We start from the raw sequence: 27,262 nt of genomic DNA on the forward strand, positions 1-27,262 counted from the left end.
CGTCTTTCATCTGTGACCTGCCAGTTTACAACTATGTCAAATTTGCTTTTGCTGCAACTGAATATAGGTACTATCACTGCAATTACTGTCCGGCGGGCTGTGCTAGTGCTGTTGGTAAATACAGTACAGAGTAAGGGTATGATTTGCTGCAAGTAAGAGGAACAAGGCATACTGTAATTCACGCTGAGATCAAAGAAAGATTGTGTGTGTGAGAAGTTTACTTCATGAATATATGACAGTGAAGTTATAAAAGAAAATACTGACTCACCCTTCAATACCCAGTACAGAAGGGTGAGTCAGTGAATAGTTTAATACCTTTGCATGTTTTAATAGATACTGCGACTCATTGCTCGACTGCAGTAATTACTGCTGGTGCTAATGTTGTTTTAAATCTTTTAATTCATCCCTTCAAGTGTGACACTGTAAATTCTATACTGATGAGCATCGTAAACACAAAGGTTGGAATTATAGCTTTGTACCTTTCTCTGGAGTACTATAGAAGTGTCAGATAATTTACATGAACCTAGAAATATTGGTTTAATTTTTAAATATGTTATATGTGCTCTGTTGTAAGTGCCCTGGTCATTTGGTACTCAACATGTAGCTGCTAATCCCGGGAGATAGTTTTAGAAGGTTATCTGTTTCCATGGAGAAGCACACAAGAAGCACTGATTTGTCTACTTAATAAATCAGAAAGCTAATGTTCGGTAGTGAAAAAAAAATTCTCTCAGTATTGTCCTCTGTGATAATTCTGAGTACACCAGGTAATAAGGGATTGATCTAATGACATTAAAAAATACACTACAAAAATTGTTTCCATCTGATCTTATATGTGTATTTTTAAACGCTGAAATAACCAAAATACAAGTGGGATTTTTGCTTACTACGAATAAATAAATACATATATAAGAAACATGAGTAGTTAACACTGAGCAAAATAATCATTAAGACCCTTCCAGTTCTAAAATTTGGGTTCTGACTAATGAGGGGGATGTTTTCAGGATTTAAAGTCTCTGCTTGACCTTCCCCCAATAGCAGACAAGCATTATTTGGGAACTGGGGAGAACTTTGCTGAAGGTGTATTGTCCACACCAACCTGCCTGATTCAGAGGAGTCGGTCATGCCTCTCAGGGCCAACCCAAAGAAGGGCATGTGGAATTGGAAAGGAAGGGGACTGGAGTTGAAAAGACCCAGGCATTGTTGGAACTTGAGTTGAGCTGTAGCCACGTGTGGAAGAGGGGGGGGACCCGTACAATTCTGTCTAACAGGGTAAATAAACTCACCTGCCTTGAAATCTGTACAACTTGCTGGCACTGGGAATCTCCTCTATTTTAACTGAGACAGAGGGATTATAGGATTCCATTGAGTAAGTTTATAAGTGAGGGCACTAAGCCAGGGACCAGCCCTGAGATCAGTCCCTCGTTTAACAGTACTGCTTAGTACACTCAGTGAGTCAGGGATTGTCTTTCTCTTTGCCGAGAGGAAAGTGGCAGTGAGTTTTCTCAGGGCCATAATAGTGAGACAAAATCTTCATTCCCCTTTCAAAACTACTGAATCAGAAGACCACACATCCCTAATGATTAAGTACAAACATTTGGTGTGTTCCCAGCCTTCAGTTGGGAAAGTCAGAGTTTACACCAAATGTTTCTGCAGAGCAGAGCTTAGGTATTGAGAACAATGATGTGGTCAAACTGCTAAAGAAGGGAGAGAGAGAGAGAGAGAAGAACTTCTAATTTGGAAAATTTTGATAGCGGTAGGAATTACAAATTCCCTTTCCAGGACAGATGTATGTTCCTTCACTCTTCATTGCCAGTTTCTACAAGTGAGGGATCTTCCTGTAAGGGAGTGTACCTGGGCTGTACTGACCTCAAGAATGATCTTTCCCTCTGCTACTGAGAAGGCAGGTCAGGAAGTCCCAGTCTCCTCTCCTAACCTTCTTCCATGCATAACCATCTCACTCTTACCCTTGGAACCTGGAGCTCTCTTCCTTCCCCACCTCTTGAATTGAGAACTCAGGAAAGCCAAGCTCTCAGCACTGAAATATAACCAAATATTTGAATTTTTTTGTGCCCAGAGTTTGTAAAATGACCTGTTTCCAGGTTATGTTTAGGTTGGTTGGTGGAGGAAGGGTGACAAAAAGAGGACGTCTTAAACCTTGATCTCCAAAACATCCCTCATCACAAGTAACAGGTAGCGGCCCAGGTGTTAAACACAGAGGGGCCACTGTGTGGGAGCAACCAGAGAAGGAACTGCCCAGGACAAAGAAGCCTGGAAGGGATATGCAGTTGGGGGTGCCAGATGTCACACATCCTGGGAGGGCAGGTGGAATCCTTGAAAGAGTTTTGGAGTCAGACAGACCTAATATGTAGATCCTAGCACCACAGGTTATGACTGAACGACACTAGGAAAGTTATTTTACTTTTGGGAGACTGTTTTCCCAACTTTTAAAATTATGATAATAATACCTTCCTTACAGATTGTCGTAAGGTTTAAATGAGATAAACATTTGAAAAAAATTAGCACAATTCCTGGCATAGAGTTAACATTTAACAAAACACTCCCTTCCTTTAGTTTATTCTTGCCCCTTGTCATCTGACCGCCCCCACCAGCCCAGTGATGCCCTGTCACCCCGACCTAGCCTTCACCCTGCTCGACCTGCAGGCTTATTTCAGAGAGTGTTTCGGGCTGAATTGTGTCTTCCCCCAAGTTCATAGGTTGAAATCTTAACCTGCAGGACTTCCGAATTTGGGGATAAGGCCTTTAAAGAGGTAATTAAATTAAAATGAGGTCATTAGGGTGGACCCTAATCCAGTATGACTGATGTGCTTGTAAGAAGAGGAAATTTGGTTCTAAAGATATACAGAGAGAAAACTATGTGAAGATACGGGGAGAAGATGCTCATCCACAAGCCAAAGAGAGAGGCCTCAGAAGAAACCAGTCCTGCCGACACCTTGATCTCAGACTTGTATCCTCCAGAGCTGTGAGGAAATAGCTGTCTGATAAAGAGGCCACGGAGTCTGTGGTCCTTCCCCAGACCCACTAATACAGGAGTCATCACTGAAGACTTGGGGTGGGAGGAACGTCAGCTCTCATAGCCCAGCAGGTAGGGGAAGAGAATGAGGGCAGCCTCTTGTCTATCCTGGTGGAAGGAGGTGAGTTTGGAACATCTGACAGCCAAAAAGCCTCCCCTGACACAGAGTAGCTGATTTTCGTAATATTGTTAATTCACAGCTTTGTCATATTGTTTCAGGTACGTTAAGCGTTAGAAAGGCTTTTGATGGCTGATTTGGAGGCCTGACCACCCAGATAACATACGACTTGCATAACCTTTTGGATCATAACCTGTTCTTTTTTTTTTTTAATTTTTATTAAAGTATAGTTGATTTACAGTGTTGTGTTAGTTTCAGGTGTACAGCAAAGTGAATCAGTTATACATATATCCATTCTGTTTTTAGATTCTTCTCCCATATAGGCCATTATAGAATATTGACTAGAGTTCCCTGTGCTATACAGTAGGTCCTTATCAGTTATCTGTTTTATATATAATAGTGTGTTTATGTCAATCCCAATCTCCCAATTTATCCCTCCCCCCACTTTCCCCCCTGGTAACCATAAATTTGTTTCCTACATCTGTGACTCTGTTTTGTAAATAAGTTCATTTGAATCGTTTTTTTAGATTCCACACATGAGCAATATCCTATGATACTGGTCTTTCTCTGTCTGACTTACTTCACTTATTGAGCTCCTCATATATGCCAACTTCTATTCGAGGTGTTTTTACTTACATTACCTAGTTTGTTCTCAAAACAACCCAATGAGATAAAATATTGAGATAAGACTGAGGAGAGAATAAGTAATTTGGCAGAGATAAAACATCAAACTGGACAGAGCCAGGATGCAAACCTCAGTGAAGGACATAGAAAAGAAACAAATAAAAACAAGTACAGACTGTGCTAAGTGCTAAGAAAGAAACAGTGTGTGGTGGTAAGGATTGTAGCCGGGTACTGGACAGGAGGACCTCTATGAGAAACTGACCTGTCACTTGCAAGCTGAAGGACGATCAGGCGTGAGCCAGGAGTGGCAGCAGGTGAAGAGGGTAAAGACACCAAAGTTTAGTGTGTTCTGGAAGGTCAGCCTGTTTGCAGCTTAGTGAGCAAGAGGATGAGGAATGAGAAGTGATCTTGGAGAGGTGGGTAGGACCCAGAGTGTGTTGGCGCACTGAGGCCTGAGTAAGGAGATTGGACTTTTAGTGTAAATTCAGTGCAAAGCCACGGAAGGGTTTTTAGTGAGATGACATCAATTGACATTTTAAAAGAGACCATGGTTTTCTTATCCCAAAATGAGTATTTAAGGAGCCGTATGGGGATCTGACAAGGAATGTAGACTGCATGGCCTGTGTTTGTGGTTGGGATTGTGATGTCTGGCTTTTATGTAACCGTGAGAACCCACATTGGAAACCATGCGTTTTCGGGTCCAGATAATGTGAAGCCTTACCCTTATGCTTTGTTTCTGTTCTGAAACTGCTTTCCTGTCCTTGACAAAACAGTTCCTACAAACCCACCGATTCTATTTGTAGAATGACTTTGACCCCAAGTTTTTACTTTTATTTATTTAAAATATTTATTTATTTATTTTTGGCTGCATTGGGTCTTTGTTGCTGCACGCGGGCTTTCTCTAGTCGCAGCAAGTGGGGGGCTACTCTTCGTTGCGGTGTGCGGGCTTCTCATTGCGGTGGCTTCTCTTACTGAAATGGTCTAGCAGCGGTGTCACCAGTATTCATGGGAATGATTTGATGTATTCTACTGCCCCAGTTTTGATCTCTAATGCATTAAAAGTGAACTAGTGCTTCTTGGAAAGTAGCTGAAAGGACAAAGGATTCTGCTTCAAGGGGTTTTCACTGGCTGGTTTCACCAAAGAATTCACTGTCAGTTCAACAAAGCATTTCAAAGAGAGAGTAATTAATTCTGTTAGAGTAACTTGAGTACCAAGAATTAGGGAGGGTATTGATGATCTTGACAGGACTGATAGCAGTGGAATGTTGGGGGTGCAGAACCACTTGGTGGTGGTCGAGGAAGTAACAAGAAATTAGGGGGTAGGGACTTCCCTGGTGGTGCAGTGGTTAAGAATACACCTGCCAATGCAGGGGACATGGGTTTGAGCCCTGGTCCGGGAAGATCCCACATGCTGCCGAGCAACTAAGCCCCTGCACCACAACTACTGAGCCTACGCTCTAGAGCCTGCGAGCCACAACTACTGAGCCCATGAGCCACAGCTACTGAGGCCCACGCGCCTGGAGCCCGTGCTCCGCAACAAGAGAAGCCACCGCCATGAGAAGCCTGCGCACCGCAACGAAGAGTAGCCCCCGCTCGCCGCAACTAGAGGAATCCCGCGTGCAGCAACGAAGACCCAACGCAGCCAAAACTAAATAAATAAATAAACAAATAATTTAATTAATTAAAAAAAAGAAATTAGGGGGTAGAGGCAGTGCATTTGGATGATTGTTAAAATAAGTTTTCCTGTGAAAGGGCCAGAAAAATGGGGTGGCAGCTAGAGACTTGAGGTCAAAGGAGAGATGTTAGGACAGAAGATATTAAAGTATATTTGTAGCACTATTCCTATTTTCATCTTAATTTTCTGAATCTGAGGGGCTTCTGTTTCTTAACTGAAAGTGTTTTACTGTTCTAATATCCTTGTTTTTTCTGTTAGTTTCAACTTCTATGTAAAATGGCCCCATGAACTCTAAGCTTTTTGAGCAGAGGGATGGAGTCTCATTTACCATTTTGTCCTCAGTGGTGTAACTATGGTAGAGTCAGTGACTGTTTTTCAATAAATGAGTTAAAGATAAGTAGAAAAAAATAGAGCTTGGCTATAAAGTTACCCTTCAGATTCATTCATTAGAACCAATTCTTTACTTTTGGTGTTCTTCATTATCAGACTGAATATATGGGGCTAAGGTATATCTGTGTCAGACTGCCCTAGTGGATTTATACAGAGAAGGTACTGTGTTTATGCAATAAAAGTAAATTATTCTTCCAAAACAGAGTTTGAATTTGAAGGCAAGAGAAAGAAAATTCAGATTAAGAAAAGAAATAAAAAATCACAGCAGTATACATTTGTGATGAAAACACCCCAAAACCAGATTGTTCTGGAAAAAATTATGTAACTGTTCTTTGCTAATTTAAGGGGGAAAGTACTTTTTTTTTTTTTTACCTACTATGAAGGCTTGTTTTAGTATCTGAAGTTTTGGATTTTGGATGTACTTAGGACTGAAAGTTGAACTAGATTCAAGTTACTGACTAACAGTGGTAGCCTGCTACTTATCAATAGATAACATTTTTGACAGCAAACTCTCAATTGTATAATCACCAAAGCAAAATTTTAAAAAATCAGTTGGTAAAATATAGGACTGGAAGGATCTTTGAGGTGAACCTTTGCTTTTAATCAAGATTGAATTTAAATCAATCTAGACTAAATCGGCTCTAATATTTTTAGAGCTCTTTAGAAAATAGGGTTGGATAGCATCCTTAGGGAATCATATGGGTGTATATATAAAGTTAATTTGAATAGGATTATTTGCAGTCAAGCTTTTAGAGTATGACAAAGGATTTCATTATTGTTTTCCCTCTAGCAGGTACATAAAGTTAGTTTATGTAGTTACTTTGCTGGCTATAATTCCAATTTTTTAATTTACAATAAATAATGAACTTGGCTTCAGAACTTAGAAGATCAACACATGTCTTCTTAGTAAACTGTTTCTAGAATAAAATTAGATTCTAGATGCAAGGTGTGATGATTAATTTTTTTATTTTATTTTATTTTTTTTTGCGATACGCGGGCCTCTCACTGTTGTGGCCTCTCCCGTTGCAGAGCACAGGCTCCGGACGCGCAGGCTCAGCGACCATGGCTCACGGGCCCAGCCGCTCCGCGGCATGTGGGATCTTCCCGGACCGGGGCACGAACTTGTGTCCCCTGCATCAGCAGGTGGACTCTCAACCACTGCACCACCAGGGAAGCCCCAATGATGATTAATTTTATGTGTCAACTAGGCTAGGCTGTGGTGGCTAGTTGTTTGGTTAAACACCAGTCTAGCTGTTGCTGTGAAGGCATTTTTTTTAGATGTGATAAACATTTAAATCAGTGGACTGTGAGTAAAGCAGCTTACTTTTCATAATGTAGGTGGGCCTCATCCAATCAGTTGAAGGCCTTAAGAGCAAAGACTGAGGTCTCCTGAGGAGGAAGCATCTCTGCCTCTAGTCTGCCTTCAGACCCAAGACTGCAGCATTAACCCTTTCCTGGCTCTCCAGCTTGCCAGCCTGCTCTGTAGAGTTTGGACTTGTCAGCCCCCATAACCCTGTGAGCCAGCCCTTAAAATTCATATTCATTCATGCTCTACCCTCTCTGTCTCCTTCCCTCCTCCCTCCTCTGGCCTCCCTCTCTCTCTACACACACACACACACACACACACACACACACACACACACACACACACACACACACACACACACACACACACACACACACACACACACACACACACACACACACACACACACACACACCCCCTATTGGTTCTGTTTCTCTGGAGAACTATATTTATACAGGGGTTGAAAAGCATTCTCTATAAGAAGGCCAGATGGTAAATTTTCTTGGCTCTGCAGGCCATAATACTCTTCCTGTCACAACTACCCAACTCTCCATTGTAGCACAGAAATAGCCATGTAAATGAGTGCGTGTGTCTCTGCTCCAAAAAACTTTATTTACTGAAGCAGGTGGCTGGCTATATTTGGATTGAGGACTGTAGTTTACTGACCCCTGGATTAAATGACTGCTTGATAATTCATGTGGAAGAGATAAGTGAGGTATGCCTTTAATTTTTTTTGTATGCATTTTTAAGGATGTTTACTCAAGTCAGGTTTGGAATAAGAAGCAGTTTTTCACCCTTTTGTATATTAGAGGTTTCTACTTTGGCTGACAGTCTGACTCTTCAACTTTGGTTTTACCTGTTTTATTTTTACACAAGAGTTTCTTAAAGATCAATACTACAACAAAAGTATCATGCATCAATTCTAAACTGATGGCTGACCAGTCAGCCTTTTCTCTAATGCCCCACTCTGTTTCTTAGAAAAATGACTAATGAGGGAGGAGGAGGGTTAGCAGAAAGGGTGGCCAGAAAACACAACTGGCCCCCCAACCTACCAGTCTTGCAGTTATATTGACAGTGCCAGATTCCAAGATGTAATTCTTTTTTTTTTTCCTGGTACGCGGGCCTCTCACCGCTGTGGCCTCTCCCGCCGCGGAGCACAGGCTCCGGACGCGCAGGCTCAGCGGCCATGGCTCACGGGCCCAGCTGCTCCGCGGCATGTGGGATCCTCCCAGACCGGGGCATGAACCCGCGTCCTCTGCATTGGCAGGCGGACTCTCAACCACTGCGCCACCAGGGAACGCCCCCCAAGATGTAATTCTTAAAGGCCTTCATTTTCCTCTTGGCAAAAGGAACATTCTTGCAAACACTGGTAATAATTTATCATTCCCACTTTCTCTCTTCCAATAGACCACCAGTGCCAAGAAAGTACTTCAGTTCTTCAGGATCTTTCAACAAGGCAGAGTTCTTGTTGCCTAGTTGTACTGCACTTAATCTGGGAGGAATGTTAAGTCCTGCAGGTAGATTGAAAGTTAGAGATCTCTAAAGCAACATATTATCATTGTAGGCTATGGAACTGGAAAGAAATTAGGCTAATCCAAGATAAAATTAGGCAGTTAAGTTTTTGAAATGAAAATTAGAATCTTGACCCATGGTGTTACCATTGTATGTATTTAGATGGTCACCATATGTATGAACGGTAAATATTTTAGTGTAACAACAGCAGTGCTCTTATTCTCAAGAGTAAATTGCATCTAACTTTTTTGGAATGAATATAAGATTTAGGCCTTTAAAAAAAAAAGTCATTGTTCTTATTCATTAAGTTGAACAGATTGTGTCACATCCAAAATAGATTTTCTCACTTTTAGTGAAGTTCTCACATGGACTGACTGCCACATCAGGAATGAAGTCTTTATGTCTCATCATTACCTGTGTAAGGATGAGTACCACCATTTTTATTTATCACGTTTCTGGAATGACACATCTATATAAAAAGGCAAGATATGGAGATCTAAGTTATTTTTCACCTTTTATTTTTCACTTTGTAAAGTCTATTTTTAGTCAGAATTTTGCATTGATGTCTTTCAGAGATCTGTACAAATACTACTTGTCTCTTTGTAATTTGTAGTCCCCTTTCCTATATGTTATCTATTACAGTTAGTGTTTGCAAAATTAAATATCATGTATTATAATTGCTTGTATATTTGGGGGGCTTACTGTGTGCCAGGTACTATGTTAGGTACAGTACATGTATTACCTCTTTTAATTCCACAACAGCTGTGATGATATTGCTGTTGTTATTACTACCCTCACTTCATGATGGAATATGTACAATCACTGTGTAAACCAGCAAGTGGCAGAAATGGGATGGAGCTTTGCCGGTCTTTATCCAGAGCCTTTGCTCTTTAGTTTGGTTGTGCTTAGTAAGATTCTTCTTCACTTTGACAAACTGAACTATTAAAAAGTAAAATACTAAGGAAGAGCCAAAATTAGGAGGGAAAAACCCTGTAAACGTATAAAACCTTTCTGTCTTCTTTTAAAGTTGCTTGAAGCCAAGTTGAAGCCAGTGTCTTCTTCAAGCTTTTAATTTTTAGAGGATCATGAACCACTTGGTGGTCTCTGTCTCCTTTGTGTAATGAGGTATTGTCTTCACTTCTGGGGCTGTATGCTAGCAGGCAGTACAGATAAGATTACTCTTGGTTTTGCAGATTACTAGTTGAGTTTCTACAGTGTGCTAAGATGACAGGTAAAAGTTCTTGAAATTTTCAAGTCAACAGAAGAAAGAATTAACATTTCTCATAGGTGTGCTTTGGGATTCCACTTTTATGATTCAAATTAATGGTGTTTTCTTCTGTTTGTCTTTTTTTTTAAGTAAATTTATTTGTTTTATTTATTTTTGGCTGCACTGGGTCTTCTTTGCTACGCGTGGACTTTTCTCTAGTTGCAGAGAGCAGGGGCTACTCTTCATTGTGGTGCGTGGGCTACTCTTCGTTGTGGTGCACAGGCTTCTCATTGCAGTGGCACAGGCTCTACGCGCGAGCTTCAGTAGTTGTAGCTCGCAGGCTCTAAAGTGCAGACTCAGTAGTTGTGGGGCACAGGCTTAGTTGCTCTGCAGCATGTGGGATCTTCCTAGACCAGGGCTCGAACCTGCGTCCTCTGCACTGGTAGGCAGATTCTTAACCACTGCGCCGTTTCTGTCTTTATTCAGTAAACATTTATGGGGCAGATGCTCTATGCCAGTTATTGTACTTTAATAAGGAACTAATTTTAATAAGATCCAACAGAGCCCAAATCATAATATTTTTGGCACATGCGTAAAACTTTAAAATTGAAAATAAAAGAATTTCTCAGGTAGAATTAACTAATGTGCTACTCATTGTGACTTGGAGTAAAGCTCATCTGCCTCCATTTTCTTTTAATAAAAATAGAAATAACTATATTAAATTACGTCAAAAGTCATTTTTACAAAATACGTTAAAGATGGTTATAAAAGATTTGAAATTTCTGTGTGTGTGTAGTTGGAGAATAAGTATCAGCATAATTTTTAAATAGACCAAACTGAAATTCTGTGAAATAATAAAATTAAATAATACTGAATAAAACTCAAAATTCACATTAAAACCCAGTAGATCTTTGGAAGATCTGTCATAAATATGATCAGTATTGCTATTTAATTCTCGTGTTGATGTAAATAGTCAAATTACATTTGACTTACCATCTATTTTTGACTTACCATCTATTTTTTCCAAAAATGAGTCTGTATTTCCCATATATTATCTTTATATACATATAACATATGTGGCTAAATTATAACCTTTTCTTCAACAGTCATTTATGAACAAAATAGAAAATAACATTGTATTCTATGTGGTTTTGTCTGAGAAAGGAAATGTTGAAATTGACAACTCTTCCCCTAAATTGAAAATTACAAGGTGAACCATTGACCCACTAAACAGGTAAACATGGTTGAAAGAACATTAATTTCCTCAAGATCATAAAGCAAAACCAAGTATAGTCCATATATCTGTTAGTGAAATAGGTCAGTTTGAAAGTTTTGATACTGCTGTTTAATCAGGGATAAACCGTAAGATTTTGCTAGTATTTATTGTCTTTTTTTTTGCTGCGGCATGCCGCATGTGGGATCTTAGTTCCCCAACCAGGGAACGAACCTGCGCCCCCTGCGTTGGAAGTGTGGAATCTTAACCACTGGACCGCCAAGGAAGCCCCTAACCTATTAAGTCATTGAAAGTAGTTATACACAACTTTATTTGGAACATATGTAACAAATATGGGATTACTTCCCAGAGTACTATATAAAAGGCTGTCAATAAGTAAAAGAGAAGTAGACCAATGGGAAAGTGGTAATTTAATCAGAAGAGGTCGGAAAAGCCAATCATTTTACTTTTTAATAAAAATTTTTTAAAGTTCACTAGTAATCAGAGAAATGAATACTAAAACAGTGATTTTTTATTTTGGCCTAAAATGTTGACAAAAATTAAAGGCATTTTACATTCATAGGAAATTGGATAGGTTCACAATTTGGGGGAGTGTAATTGATACAGCCTTTTTGGACCTTCACATTTAACTCTATAAATGTTATCAGAATTATTTACCATAAGCATGCATCCATGAGTAACTTGTTTAAATGGAAAAAAAAGAAGGTCTGTGAATTTTGAAGTACATTAAGAGAAAAACAAACTGTGAGGGGCAGAAATAGCTTTTTAAAAGATGTCTTTGAATGCATATCCTGTCAATATAATAATGGTCCAGGGCAAAAAACTTCTCACCTCGTACTAACTGTACTTTTTCTTTTTTTAATGTCATTTTGTTTTACTGTTTCAGTTCTGACAGCTAGAGTCATGGGTTAGCAAATACATTTTCTTTAAAACACCAGCACCTCTGAAATGATCATTAAGGGTCATTCCTATATAAATGCACGAATGAATTAAAAGTGCTTTTGCATTTCATTAGATTAGCTGAAGGAGGAGAAATGTTGATCCAAGGAAGAGCTGTAGTCAGTTTTGGAGCACTTTGAAGACAGGGAAGTCAGAGCCTGGAGAGAAATGCATGAAGGGAGAGGTGGAGGTCAGACAGAAAAGCCAGGTTGGTCCTTCCTCTGGCCTCACATTAACGTCTTCACGTATTCTATGAGAAAGTGCACTATGACTCTCGCCTCTGGTGGACAAGCACACTTGTGGAACAGGCCATTTGTAAGTCAAAGATCACCTGTCTCTGCCTGTCCCATCATGAGGATCAGAAAGGTAAAAGGAAATTGAGAGACCAGGAAATGTTTAAAGGAGCCGCATCAAGGTTGGTGAGAAATCTGGAAATCATCTATTTTTCGGTACACGGGCCTCTCACTGCTGTGGCCTCTCCCATTGCGGAGCACAGGCTCCGGACGCGCAGGCTCAGCGGCCATGGCTCACGGGCCCAGCCGCTCCGCGGCACGTGGGATCTTCCCAGACCGGGGCACGAACCCGTGTCCCCTGCATCGGCAGGTGGACTCTCAACCGCTGCGCCACCAGGGAAGCCCGAAATCATCTATTTTTTAGGTTAAAAGAGAACACGTGAAGGTCTGCCGTTTAGATTTTCTGTTTATTGCTACAGATTGGAAGCCTAGATTCCATAGGTAGAAGCCACGAGAGGCTCATTTCGGCACCGTCTGATCGTACAGTCATCCTTAAGAGCAATCCAGGAAGGGAGTGTGTTGCTCTCCAAAACGGTGTCTCCTGCTCACTCTAGAAATGGCTAAACGGTAGCTGTCCTGTGAAGGAGGTTGATTGGATCAGGTAATCTTAAAAATCTCTCACAACATTACCCTCTGATTTCAGTGCTTCTTAAGGCAATGAAAATATACTCCAGGACAAAGGCCCAGAATACTGTACCCCTTTAAATAGCCAAGGAGGAACAAAACTACGTAAATAAAGTCAAATCTTCCCTTGCTACAACTGAGATAGGCCAGAGCTTCCTGAAGACTTTAGTACAAATGGAGGATGACCACCACATGGGAAACAAAACAAGTAGACAAACAGAAGGCAAGAAAACTGCCGGAGTGGGGCTTTTTGTCCCAGCTTGTTTGAGCTCTGTGGTCCCTGTCCTCAATCTACCTGCCACCTTGCGATATTTACAGCAGCCCTTCAGGGATGGCAGTTTCTCGGGCACGTGGTCTGGGCCCCTTGTTGTACAGTAGGAAGCAGTTAGTCATCGGGCGTAAGAATTCATCCTTTCAGAAATACGGCAAGAGAACTGTATGCCGTGGACACATTTTTTTCCTTCTGGAAAGCTAGCTCGATGGTTGCCAACTTATAAAGAGCAATCAGTGTCACTGGCAATGTGATGAGCTGGAGAGCTTTCATCCGAACTCTGTAGTTGGAAGGAAACCCGAGAAACCTATCGATAAAGGAGTGAGACCCGCCAGGGCCACGCTTGGCGGGGTTAGTTTTCTGCGTGGCAGCCAGGGCTGGAGCGCCAGCCGGGGGCCTGGTGGAGGGCGGCCACCCGCCTTCCCTCCCCACCTGTCTCCCGTAGTGCTCATCCCTCCTCGAAACAACGTTGAACAAATATTTAAAGAACGTTGGCTTGAAACGGAGCCACATTATTAACCTACTCAAGCGTCTTCTGTCTCCGTCAGGCCCTCTGTTTGCCATAAGCTTCTTATAACCTATTGCCTGTCTCTTTTCTCTATTTATTTCTATAGTGTCCATGGAAAATATTGGAGAACAAGGTAAGATATATCACTGCCTTCAGTCTAAAATTTTAAAAATCGTTGGCAAAAACAAATAGCATTCATTTTGATTTGGTTGGAGTAAGTCATACTTGGAGAATGTTGGAGTCAGGATGGGTTAAAGGCGTCTCATTCTCTCAGTCCCCAGACTGAATTCTCTCAGACGCTTGGCAGAGAACTTAACCCTGAAATGGCAGTCACTGTGCCAGGTTCTTATGGCTCCAAGATAACAGGAATATCAACAATCTCCTGTTTCAACTCAGAGTCTGACCCCATACCTGAGTCACCTAGATAATTCATGAAAAATATCATTGGGTCTAGTCATCTCACATCGATTTAAGTGCCTTATGAGGTAACTGAATGTTTTTATGGTTCTATAATAGGAATATCAGCTGCTTTTAAAAAGCTAAAATGGCTGTTAAGGTTTAAAAATACCAAACATGCTATATTTTAAATTAGCATATTTTATTCAACTGTATCTTACACAAGTAAGTTATATATTAATGTATTATCCAGAATTAATCATTATCACTGTGTACAAAATTAATATTTCAGCTTTGCATAAGACTTCAAGACTAAAATACCACACAAAGTGTGTTTATGTATACTACCTTAAAAAAATATTCAGAATGCTTTTGTTAACAATTGTCCCATGTGATCAGTAAGAAACTTGAACTGTCCTTGGAGGAAATCTCTCTTTGTTCAGAAGATCTCTGTTTCAAACTACTGTCCTTGAAACAGGACCACCAGATTTGACTCGAGCTGAGCAAAATAGGCAAACAGCTCAAGCAGGAACTGCTTTTGCTATTCTTTGTTAGTGAAGCAAAGTTCTTACAGCCTGAATGTTTTAACATTCGTTTAACACTTTGTTTATTATTTAAAGTTGCAGGCATAACTGCCTTATTTTTACAACTTAGGAGAGGTCCCCGTAGCCGTTTTGCTGATAGATGGGCTTGTCTACAGATGGGAGGGTTCTAATCATGGGATAGTAAGTAATTAAATAATTAAATAATTTGGTTATTTTAGAGCAAGCACATCTTTTGTGAATACCGTGATTTTAGCATGTACTTGCATATTAAAGTGATAATTTTGTTTCTCTCATTTTAGTTGTGTGCCTGATTGCGTATCATCTACTTTTTGCAATGTTTGTCTGGTCGTATTGGAAAACTATCTTTACATTACCAATGAATCCTTCAAAAGAAGTAAGTTAAAATATTAGTATAGTTATGTCCTAAAGATGGAAGTCTGTAATACTGATGTCTGAAGAATGAGTTTTATGTCTTTATTAATGTTGCAAACTTAGTGTAGTGATTTTTATATTAATGTGTTAATTAAATACTTGAATTTTCACTTGATAAATATTATTTTTGCACTGGATGAGTATTATATTTACAATATTAAATATGTTATACGTTCCATTTCTACTTTAGAGTGAGGCAGAAGGATGGATGGATGGTTAGATAAAAAGATAGAGCTGAAGGTAGACATATTTCTATTATAATTGTCATACTAATGGTGCATTAGTTGGCTGTCAGCCACCAGAAACAATAACAACAAATCAACGACTTAACTAATCTTCTCTACTTTTTTTTAAAATTAATTAATTACTTTATTTTTGGCTGCATTGGGTCTTCGTTGCTGTGTGCAGTCTTTCTCTAGTTGCGGCGAGTGAGGGCCGTGCATGGGCGTCTCAGTGTGGTGGCTTCTCTTGTTGCAGATCACAGGCGCTAGGTGCGCGGGCTTCAGTAGTTGTGGCACATGGGCTCAGTAGTTGTGGCACACGGGCTTAGTTGCTCCGCAGCATGTGGGATCTTCCCGGACCAGGGCTTGAACCCGTGTCCTCTGCATTGGCAGGTGGATTCTTAACCACTGTGTCACCAGGGAAGCCCAATCTTCTCTACTTTCAAAGTGTAGCTAGTCTACAGCTGTCAGGTACCCAGGCTCCTATCCTGTTGCTCTGACATGTATAGCCTCCGTTCCCAACATTACCTCTTGGCCTAAAATGGCTGCTTCATTTCCAGCCATCATGTCTACATTCCAGACAGCAGGCCAGAGAAAGTAGAAAAGAAGAGTAGAAGTAAATGTCCTTCTCTTTAAGGACTTTCTGGAAGTTGCTGATGCCATTTCCACTTACATTTAGAACATTTAATTGCACAGAAGACTGGAAATTTAGTCTTTATTCTCAATGGCCATGTTAACCACGTTAGAAGGAGTAGATATTGGAGGACAACTAGCAGTTTCAGCTACAGAAGGTTTTAAATAGAGTTATATGTTCAAATATGCATTTTGAAAAGATCATTCTGGGGAACTTTTTGTTTCCTGGTGTTTTTTTTTTTTTTTTTTGCGGTATGTGGGCTTCTCACTGTTGTGGCCTCTCCCGTTGCGGAACACAGGCTCCGGATGCGCAGGCTCAGCGGCCATGGTTCACAGGCCCAGCAGCTTCACGGCATGTGGGATCCTCCTGGACCGGGGCACGAACCCGTGTCCCCTGCATCGGCAGGCGGACTCTCAACCACTGCGCCACCAGGGAAGCCCGTTTCTGGGTATTTGATGCTGGTTAAATGTCCTTGAAGCAGAGGACTATGTTTTACTCATTTTTGGACCCTTGGCACTTAGTCTAGTACATGGTATTGAATAGAAATAAACTCTGCTCCAGTAATAATAATGTAGTTTTAGTAGGCTAACGTTAAAAAAAAAAAAAGAAGTCTAGGCATCACTTAGAATTGTTTCCTGAAGTAATCTGTTTGAAATGCAGCTGTGGTCAAAAAGGCCAATAAGTATGCTGTATGAACTGGGAAAGGATATTAAAAACAAAACCACAGATATTTGCACAGTATTAATGGCGTGCTTGGCCTAGAATGCATTAGATATATAGCCTTTTTTTCTTCTTCTCTCTACTTACTTTTTTTCCTACCTCTTTTTCCTCCCTCCTACCATGTTCTCTTCTTTCCCATCATCTTTCTTACCCTCATCCTGGCCTTAGTTGTAGGTTTGAAGGAAAATGCTGACTTTTATCATAGGTCATCTCATCCACTCTGGTGGTTTGTCTGTGACCTCTGTGTTGACAGGTCCCAGATCTGTTCCTAGCCTGACCTCTCCCACGAATTTCAAATTTATATATCTCCCTGCCAAACATAGCTCCTTGATCACTGCACTGACACCGCAAACACAACACATCTGAGACTGAAGCCACCACCCTCTCCTTCCCCAAACCGTGACTCATCTGTTTCTTCTACGGGTTAATGCCACTGCCAACCACGTTGTCATTCGAGCCAGAAGCTTGGCATCCTTGCACCTCCCCCAGCGTCCAAATCCTGGAAAGGTTTGCACTTCCTAACTTTTCTTTTTCAGTTCAAGCCCCTTTCTCTTTATTTTCCATCCCTGCCGTAATTCAGAGTCTTGGTCATCTCTGTCATCTGAGACATTGCAGTCTTCTCTGTGGTATCACCCTTGACAATCTTGCCTGCATTCCCTTCGGAGAATTCTGCAAAAATCCATCCTTCACTCTGCTGCTTGTGTCTATTCAGTGACTCTGCCCATCCCACAGGGTGAAGGCCAGTCTCCCTAGTTTGGCAACGATGACCCTTGTCCAAATTTCTGACTCCTCACTTTGTACTCTAGTAGTTCTAATGTACATGGTTTCCTGTGTACACCATGCCATAGTTTTCTTTCTAGAATATGCTTACCTCCTTTCTCATCAAAATAATTTTATTTTTATTTATAGTGGCAGCTCCTTCTAGGTCTCCTCTGCTGGTTCCTCATTATCTCCTGAACTTCTAAAGCATTGGATTATCCTAGAGTTCAATCTCTGGACCTCTTCTCTTATTTATCTACATTATGACTTTATATGCTATCTCATCACTTTCAAATTACTCATTAGCCTGATCCTCTCTCCTAAACTCCAGACTCCTTTCCTGCTTCCTATTTGGCATCTAATAGGAATTTCAAATTCAAATTCCAAGTACCTGAAAATAAACTTCTGATATTTTACTTGCTCCCCAAATCCTTCTATTCCTACATTTTTCCCATCTCAATAATGGCAATTCCATCCTTCCACTTGTTCAGATCAAAATCTTGGAGTCACCCTTTGCTACTCTTTTTCTCTCAGACGCCACACTCAATCAATCACCCAATTCTGTAGGCCATACCCTCAGAGCACGCAAGTGTTAGCTCGTGCCCCTCCATGCTCCCACCGTGGTCCAAGCCACCAGCATCCCTGCTGGTATATGTACAGCACCCTCTCAGCACGTTTCCTTGCTTTTGTGTTTGTCCTCTTCCGTATATTTTCAGCACAGTACCAGAGTGATCCTTTCAAAACACGAGACAGGGCTTCCCTGCTGGCGCAGTGGTTGAGAATCCGCCTACCCATGCAGGGGACACGGGTTCGTGCCCCGGTCCGGGAGGATCCCACATGCCGTGGAGCGGCTGGGCCCGTGAGCCATGGCCGCTGGGCCTGCGCATCCGGAGCCTGTGCTCCGCAGCTGGAGAGGCCACAACAGTGAGAGGCCTGCGTATCGCACAAAAAAAATAATTAATAAATAAATAAAAACAAAACACAAGACAGTTCATATTATTCCTCTGCTCAGAACTTTGCTGTCATATCTGAGCTCACTGAGAGTAAACACCTAATTCTCTACTGTAACCTAAAAGGCTGCACATGGCCTGGCCTCACACCACTTCTCTGACCCTCTGTAATGCTGTTTTAGTCACATTGGTTTCCTTGCTGTTCTGTCAACACACTAAGCATGTGTCTCCTTCAGGGGCCTTGAGAGCTGCTATTACCCTTTGATCTGGAACACTCTTCTCACAGATAACTGCATGGCCAGGTCCTTCATTTTCTTGCTATCTCTGTGTCTCTGCTCAAGAGTACCTTTCAGGCATTCCATGACCACTTCCTCCAAAATAGCAAAACCCTATCCCTGCATCCTTCTAAACCTTACCTTGCTGTATTTCTCCCCATGGCATATCATTCTGTAATTCATCCCATGGTCATTTTTTATACCATCCCTAGAATATAAGCTCTACAACAGCATGAACTTTATCTGTTTTATTCACTAATCCATCACCAGTACCTGGTGTCTGAGCAGTGTCTGACCCCTAAAAGGTACGCAATAAATATTTGTTAAATGACTGAAAGTTGAGAAGTTATGTGTATAGGGGCAGGTTTGTGTTTATAGCTTTGGCGGAAAGTTGAAGTGACTTCTGATTTCTCCCTAAAATTATATGTGAGATCAACAACTAAGAATAATGGGGGAAGTAGGTTGACTGAGGTTTGGAAGAGCAGAGAAGGTTTGAAATAGCAGTTAGAGAGAGAGGAAAAATGAAATGATAAAAAACGCAGAATTGAGGGAGTAGTGGAGTTTCACAACAGTGAATTTACAGTTTTGTACCAGGCCTTGTTGGATGACTTTTGTACAGAAGACACATACCTTATTTGATTCATATTACTGTAGGAGATGGATGTTATTTATTAGCATTTTGCAGATGGAGCAGCAGGCTTGAACATGAACTAATTATCCTAAGGCTTCAAGCGCTAGTATGTGGCAGAGCTAATAACGTTCAAAGCAAAGTCCTTTTGACCATGGAGGCTGCACTCTTGTCATTACACCACGCTCTAGCATGAAGAGTGGACCCCACGTGGGGGGCTGTGGAGGGGACGTGCGCCAGGACGTCAGTTGGCGCATGGAGGAAAGAAATAGCCAAACTTCTATTTATATGCTGTTCTTTTATGTTTCTCCTTTTTTAAAGTTTCTTATATAAGATACATACTATATTAGCTAATAGCACATCTGTAAATAAGTAAATATGCATATATTGGCAGTGCAGTCTCAAATTATTCTTTACTGGTAGCGGTACATTATCGAAAGAGTTTGGACAGGGCTTCCCTGGTGGCGCAGTGGTTGGGGGTCCGCCTGTCAATGCAAGGGACACGGGTTCGTGCCCCGGTCCGGGAGGATCCCATATGCCGCAGAGTGGCTGGGCCCATGAGCCATGGCCGCTGAGCCTGAGCGTCCGGAGCCTGTGCTCCGCAGCGGGAGAGGCCACAACAGTGAGAGGCCTGCGTACCGCAAAAAAAAAAAAGAGTCTGGAGACCATTGTCATGAAAGAAAGAGCCCTTGCTTGCTGGTTAAGAATCTTGGGTTATTCCATTAATAAAATGCAAGATCTTGGGTTTAATCTTCTAACTGATTTGCAGCCAGAGACCCCCTCACTTGTAAAATGAAGGTCTTGGACTTCAACTGGGACTAAAAAAGTAAGAGAAGAGATAATATAAGAAAATAATGTAAATATTTTCTTGTCACTGTTCAGAGAATATAATTTTTCAATTCATAACATTTTTTCCCGATATTAAAGTAATATAACCATACGAAATTATATTTTGAAAACGAAGAGTAGGCAGAAAGAAAAAGAAAAAACAAAAATCCCACCACACTAATTCAGCCAGTTTACATTCTGAATTTCTTTCTGGTTATTTTTCCTAGTGGTATTCAGAGCACACATATTCCAATTTTTTTCATGTAATAGTTCTTCCTTGTTTTATTGTCATTTTTAATAACAACATGATATTCTCACTGAAACACTGGATTTTTAGTCCGACCCCAACTTTTCATGTTATAAACAGCGTTGTTAAAGTGTTTGTTCATAGAGCTTTACCCCTATTTTGGGTTATTTTTCTTAATATAAGTTCTCAGAAGTTGAATTACTAGACGAAGGAAACTTAAGTCACTTTCCAGATTGTTTCCCAGAATAATTACAGCAGTTTCCAAAGCCACCAGTTTTTATCAGAACCTTGGCGCTGCATGCTGTTCTTAAGAAAGCTGTTGTGAATTTAATAGGCAAAAAAAGTTCTCCGTTTTAATTTGGACATTTTAGATACTAGTGAGGTTATATTTTAATTTTTGTCCTAAGTCAAAAACAACTAGCAAAAAAGGAAATACAGTTCTTTGAGTTTTCTGTTTATTATTGGATTCTGGGTTCTTTCTTAATTTGTGCACCCTTTTAAAATTATACTCTCCTTTAATCTGAAAACTGTGTTTGATCCCAGCTGTTGGTTTCAAGTATCATTCTCTAAGGAAAGGAAGAAGGGCTCCTTGGAGAAATGGCTGATTCTAGAACTAGGGCAGGATATTTTGAAAATGAGCCTGGAGCGTCTTATGCCAAAAAGTAAAAGGTACTCCAAAAAATAAAATAAAATGTATTGACGGTGGTATATCAAAGGGACATAGGATCCAGTTGAAAATGTCCCAGTGACCAAAGCCGGAACAATTTCAGCAGGAAAATAAATAAAATAGTGTTCATTTATAACTCAGAGTATAAATAAAGTATAAATAAAGTATAAAGTATAACTCAGAGTATGATAAATATCTTTGAGTCTACCGATACAAAGAAATGATTGAATGAATAAATAAATGGGGAGAAAAGAGAAATCTCTTTTACAGAAGAATTCTGAATAATTTATGTACATACTCTGCCCTCAAGGAGGGGAATAAAGCTCCACTCCTTAAATGTGGGCTGCATGTGGTGACTTCCTTCCAAAGAGTACAGGGTGAAGACAGGGAAGTAATGAGTCACCTTACAGCGGAGAAACCTGAAAAACACTCCCTCAACCAGGTGATTAAAGCCAACATCAGCAGTGCTAAGTCACACTGATAGTATGTTCCCTTGATATGACGTGGTGAGAAGGGCACTTTGCCTTTGTGGTCCTCCTCCCCAAAACCCGTAACCCCGGTCTAATCATGGGATAGACATCAGAAAAGTTCCAGTAGAGCAGCATCTTACAAAATACCTGATCAGTACTACTCAGAATTGTCAAACTCAACAAAAACAAGGAAAATCTGAAAAATTGTCTCAGCCAAGAGTAAGGAAACATGAAAAATAAATGTACTGTGGTCTCCTAGATGGGACCCTGGAACAGAAAAAAAGATCTTCAATGAAAACTAAGGAAATCTGAATAAACTGTGGACTTTGGTTAATAACAATGTATCCATATTGATACATTAATTGTCCTAAATGTACCATGTTAATATATGATGTTAGGAATATCAGCAAGTTGATGAGAGGATATATGGGAACCTTGTACCATTTTCTCAATTTTTCTGTAAGTCAAAATTGAAACAAAATTGAAACAAAAACAAAACAGCTTACATTACTGACCAAAGGACTGCTGCAGTCTGGAAGATTGGAGGTCAGATATATTATCTTTTTCACCCCAGGAGATCTCTCGTTCCTTCAGATCTCTACATCTTTCCTCAGATCTGTGATGTGCGTTTGTACATAAAAGTGTTCTGAGGGGGAGGGGACTGCATATTTGATGCATTCCAAGATAGAACTAGATATTTTGACATCCATCTTACATAAATAACAATTCCACCAACATGTATTTGGTTTTTAGGACCTGATGGTTGCAGTGTGTGATGTTTATTTATTTATAAAAGTATTAAACATACTAAGGACTCTTCCATTTCCATCACTCACTAGAACTTACCTCTAAAGTTAAAAGGATCCAGAACTCTGTAGAAAATGTAATAAAATGTCGATGGTTTTATTCCTTTTGAGTATTAAGTCTTTTACGAAACTAACTTTCAATGCTAGGTTTTAAATTACTTTTAGAAATGGGCAAGGGAGATATATCTGCCTGAATTATGGGACTGATGGTTCTGACAATGGAAAGTTAGAGACTAGGATACAAAATAACTTTTGCTTTGATCTTCAGTGCTCTGACTTAGGCTTCCTGGTACTTTCTCCTTTGTCCATTCCACAGTTCTAGCAGAGGGCTTACTCTGTGCTAAGCTTGATCCCCTTGTGGGGTTACATGCTTGTGGAAGAGACAGACAAAGGACAAATGAACCAACAAAGTAATTTCAAATTATGGTGTGTAGCACAAAGAAATCATGCATGGACCTGATGGAGAGTATGGCAGGGGGAAGGGACAGAATGATCAGGGTCCCTACCCTAGTAAGGGAATCGTGGAAGTTCTTTGAGAAGATGACATTTAAGATGAAACCTGCAAATTGAGAAGGAGCCATCCAGAAAGTGTAAGGAATAATGTTCTAGGCAGAGGAATCAACATGTACAAAGTTCATAGATACTTTCTCTAGATCAACCCTGCCTTTTCTTGACTACTACAGAATTACATCATCATTTGATGTTATACATTTTCTACCACTCAAATATTTCCAAACAAGATAAACAGTTCTATAAAGACCATTAGTACACTTACCTGTTTGTCAGTGTTTTCTTTTTTAAAAAACAATGAATAATAGCATGTTTCAAATTTTAAAGTAGTGTCATCAACAGGTGCATGGTGCCCAACCTAGTATGTTTAAGTAAGAAAGAAAATCTGGCAGATCCTCTGATAAACCAGTATGATTGCATATGATGGGTCAATAAGCAATTTGAATTTTTCTTTGTTAGGTCTTTAATTCTGTTAGTGAGACCTGAACGGTGACGGCTTTCTCATTGCCTCTGCTTCCCAGTGAACTGCTTTTTCAGAGTAACTCTGAAAACAATGGAATAGATTCTAGGAATCCACGATCCAATTGGGAGATAGTTTTCCACCTGTTGGAAATGTGGTTCCCAAACTTTTCTTTGACTCTAAGGTATTTAATCTGCTGCTACTCCTGCCGCAGCCTTCTAGGATCAGGCTGCAAGGTCCTTTTATTCTGAGTTTGAGACTCAACACTGCTCACTGCTACTCACTGCTGTCATTTATATAGTCATTCAATCCGGAAAATTGTGTAAATATATTTTGTTTTATAAACTGAGATTTAAGGTAGCAGGCGAGTGAAGAGTGTCTGATAGAACGAATACACCAAGGCTTTATAAATGTGGCCTTCATTTATTTGTTATTCATATTCATTTGAAAAAGGACTGGTTAAAGTGTAATTTGAAACACTGTGAAATTAATTAATAGTAAGCAAATGCTGTGAGCATCTTGCAGGAGGAATATTTAATGTGGAGAATACTTTTTTTCAAATATCTTTCACAAACTCTTAAGGGGCCTAACTGTAACATACCTACTAATTTAATGTAAGTAAATTTGATATACTAATTTAGAATCATTCACATTATGTAAATTTCTACTTAGAGAAAACTTATTTTTATTTTCTTTACCTTAATGAGTCTGAAATTCTACAACTACATTAAAAATCATGCATTTGTGAATATTAGGGTACCTTAAAATTATTTACATTTGGAAGCTGAAGATTTGTTTCTTTTTTTTTTTTTTAATTTATTTGTTTTTATTTTTGGCTGTGTAGGGTCTTCGTTGCTGCGCGCGGGCTTTCTCTAGTTGTGGTGAGCGGGGGCTACTCTTCGTTGCTGTGCGCGGGCTTCTCATTGTGGTGGCTTCTCTTGTTATGGAGCACGGGCTCTAGGCACGCTGGCTTCAGTAGTTGTGGCACGTGGGCTCAGTAGTTGTGGCTCACGGGCTCTAGAGCACAGGCTCAGTAGTTGTGGCTCATGGGCTTAGTTGCTCTGCGGCATGTGGGATCTTCCCGGACCAGGGCTCAAACCTGTGTCCCCTGCATTGGCAGGCGGATTCTTAACCACTACGCCATCAGGGAAGCCCTGAAGATTTGTTTCTAATTTTAAAATAACCTCAGTAGAATTATCAACCTCTAAACAAAGATTTTTAATTTTTATTTCTCTGAAGATAATGATTTAGGTTCAAATGTCATGACCTCATTTTCATCAAATTGTTTTTCTTTCCTTCATTGGCATACTTAAATCACTTTTTAAAAACTTTAAAAAAATTGTAAAATATGTCTTACATTCAAAAACCATATATAAGGCACAGTTTAAAGAATAATAAAATGAAAACACCTAAACAGTCACCCAACCAAATAGAAGCATTATTTATATTTGAAGTATCTTCTGTGTACTTCTATGTTGTATTTCCCTGCATTTCTCAAGAAGTAACAGCTATCCTGAGTTTTGTGTTAATCATTTCCTTGTTTTTAAATAATTTTATCATATATACATGTCCCTAACCATAATAATATATAGTAGTTTATTTTATATATCTGTTCATCAATAGGTTGAGAGTCTTGGTTGTACACAGCTGTAGTTCATTAAATGTTAAGTGCCGTATAGGATTCCATTATTTGGATAGATCATACTCTAGTTTATCTGTTCCCCTTTTGATGGACATTTGGGTTGTGGTTAGTTTTTTACATTTTAAACAATGGTGCTGTGAATACCCTTGTACATGTCTCCTGGAGTACATTTATAGGAGTTCAAATAGACTTTTAAAACCATATTTTTGTGATTATCAAGTTGGAGCCCAAACAAATTTTCATTTTTCTCAAATAAGTATTTTTTAAATTGATTGGGTCCAATTGGCAGTATAAGAAGTAAAATCAATGACTAGTTCTTCTGAGGGCTAGAGAATTCATGTAATGATTATCCCTAAGTTAAAACTCACTTAGATGAGAATACATGCTTGATGTATTTGTTTCTATTTTTGTTTTTAATTATAACCAATTGAAAAATGCATCCATTGAACCAAATTTGTTTATTTTGCCATTTCATCTATTAATGTAACTAATATTTGGATAGAACTCTACAGTTTACAAAGCACTTTTACATACCTTATTTCTCTTGAGTTTCACAAACATCTGAGGAAGTAGGTATTATTATTATTCTTCCCTTTTTTTAGATTTATAAACTAGTGATCCATGAGATTAACAGACTTGCCCAGATTTTAAATCTATTACCTCTCTGAATTTATATGCTATATACTGTTAATATTTTATAAATACCTCTTTTTGGGTATAGTAGATAAATATGTTATCATTTCTTTGAGAACACTGATTAAAATTTAACTTTCTTCCACAGTTCCATCTCTCTTATGCAGAAAAAGAATTGCTAGAGAGAGAGCCAAGAGGAGAAGCCCACCAGGAAGTTCTTAGGCGAGCAGCCAGAGACCTTCCCATCTACACCAGGACCATGTCTGGAGGTAGAGGATAACGAGTGCTTTGGCAGGATGGGGTGTGGTGATGGTTAGAAAGCATATCTATACTTGAAACTGTCAAGCACTCATTGAAACACATTGTGCTTCAGCTTGGATTATTATTAAATCTCTCCTGTACAGTCCCATAAAACAGAATGGAAACAGGAGTAATGCTATGGCACAGAGATCTCAACCAAGTCTGAACTGACTTGACTTCTATCCTGCCTTCCTAGCTGTGACTCAGTGAAGATGTTAGAACTGCTGAAACTTGATTTGTAGTTGCGTTCATTTTTAAAGTTTTAATTCCTATTCTTATTTAATTCAAAAGAGCAGTATCTGTTATGAACATAACATTGATAATTTTACATAAATTTAAAACTTAGTATGTAAATTATACAAAACTTAATTCGGGTATTGATAAAATTTCTTTATCTTTAAAATTTATGGTATTTTTTTTTTTTTTTTACAAAAGCAACTCAATAAATCTCATTTACTTGGACTAAGATTTTTAAGGTAATTTAACAGCTATCTAATTAAAGAATTGTCTTAAAAACTGACACACATGGACTGCTGGTACTTGCCCACAAAGGCTCACCCAGAAAGAAACTCTGTGACTTTAGACGTATCCTGTCCCTTTCAGTGGCCACTAGCCCCATGTGGTTGTTGAGCACTTAAAACGTGGCTAGTCCAAATTGAGATGTGCTTTAAGTGTAGAACACACAACTAGTTTCCAAGACTTGGTATGAAAAAAGGACTGTAAAATACCTCGTTAATATTTTTATATTATTTATATTTGTTTCTGACTCACTTTAGAGTCATAATTGAATATAACGCTAAGCTTCACACTTGATTTTTTCCTGTTGCTTTTACTGTTTCTCAATGAGCAAGTGGTCATTCCCTGATTTAATATTATGCCACTGGTTCTATCCCATAAAGAGAGCGATGTGCTTATGTATGTTTACATATATTTACTCTGCATAAGCCTAAACTAATATTGAGGAAATTTAAGCCCCCTAAAAATAAGTTACTACACAAGTTGCCAAAACTAGTTAATGGCGGTGACAGTATCAGGTGCAAAAATCTCGTCTCCTCATTCCTAGTGAAGTGCTTTTTCTACTAGACCCCACACAGATGTTGGTAATGTTTCCTTTTCAACATGTACCAAAAAAGTTTTAAATCACATAATACATGAATAAATTCTCAAAAAACTCAAGCAAGACAGTTAAAATAAAATGCCCCCTCCGCTGTTAAGACTTTTTAAGTGATAATTAGATGGCTCATTTAAAATTCCAGTGGGATGATTTTAGTTGAATATAATATGGCACGTGGAGTGTTTTTTTATTATAAGACTAAATTTCTGTTTCTGAAAGACTGTAAACAAAACCTTTTTCTACGTTGTTTTGATTTCTTGTGAGTTATTGCCCACTTTAATTTGAAAGGTTTT

The 27,262-nt window shown here is 39.5% G+C and overlaps 1 protein-coding gene across 3 annotated transcripts in view; it reads left to right on the top strand.

Moving 5' to 3' along the window:
* Positions 1–27,262, top strand: part of ZDHHC2 (zinc finger DHHC-type palmitoyltransferase 2) — a 66,855-nt gene that overhangs the window by 13,963 nt on the left and 25,630 nt on the right. For 2 of the 3 annotated variants that reach the window (XM_067722076.1, XM_067722075.1), the window contains exons 2-4: positions 13,839–13,865; positions 14,973–15,067; positions 25,704–25,824. In XM_067722076.1, the coding sequence (XP_067578177.1) occupies positions 13,839–13,865; positions 14,973–15,067; positions 25,704–25,824 (243 nt within the window). The remainder of the gene's footprint in view (positions 1–13,838; positions 13,866–14,972; positions 15,068–25,703; positions 25,825–27,262) is intronic. The other variant, XM_067722077.1, reaches the window with a different exon arrangement.

This window comes from Pseudorca crassidens, chromosome 21, assembly GCF_039906515.1.
Source record: "Pseudorca crassidens isolate mPseCra1 chromosome 21, mPseCra1.hap1, whole genome shotgun sequence".
Classification (NCBI taxonomy): Eukaryota; Metazoa; Chordata; class Mammalia; order Artiodactyla; family Delphinidae; genus Pseudorca; species Pseudorca crassidens.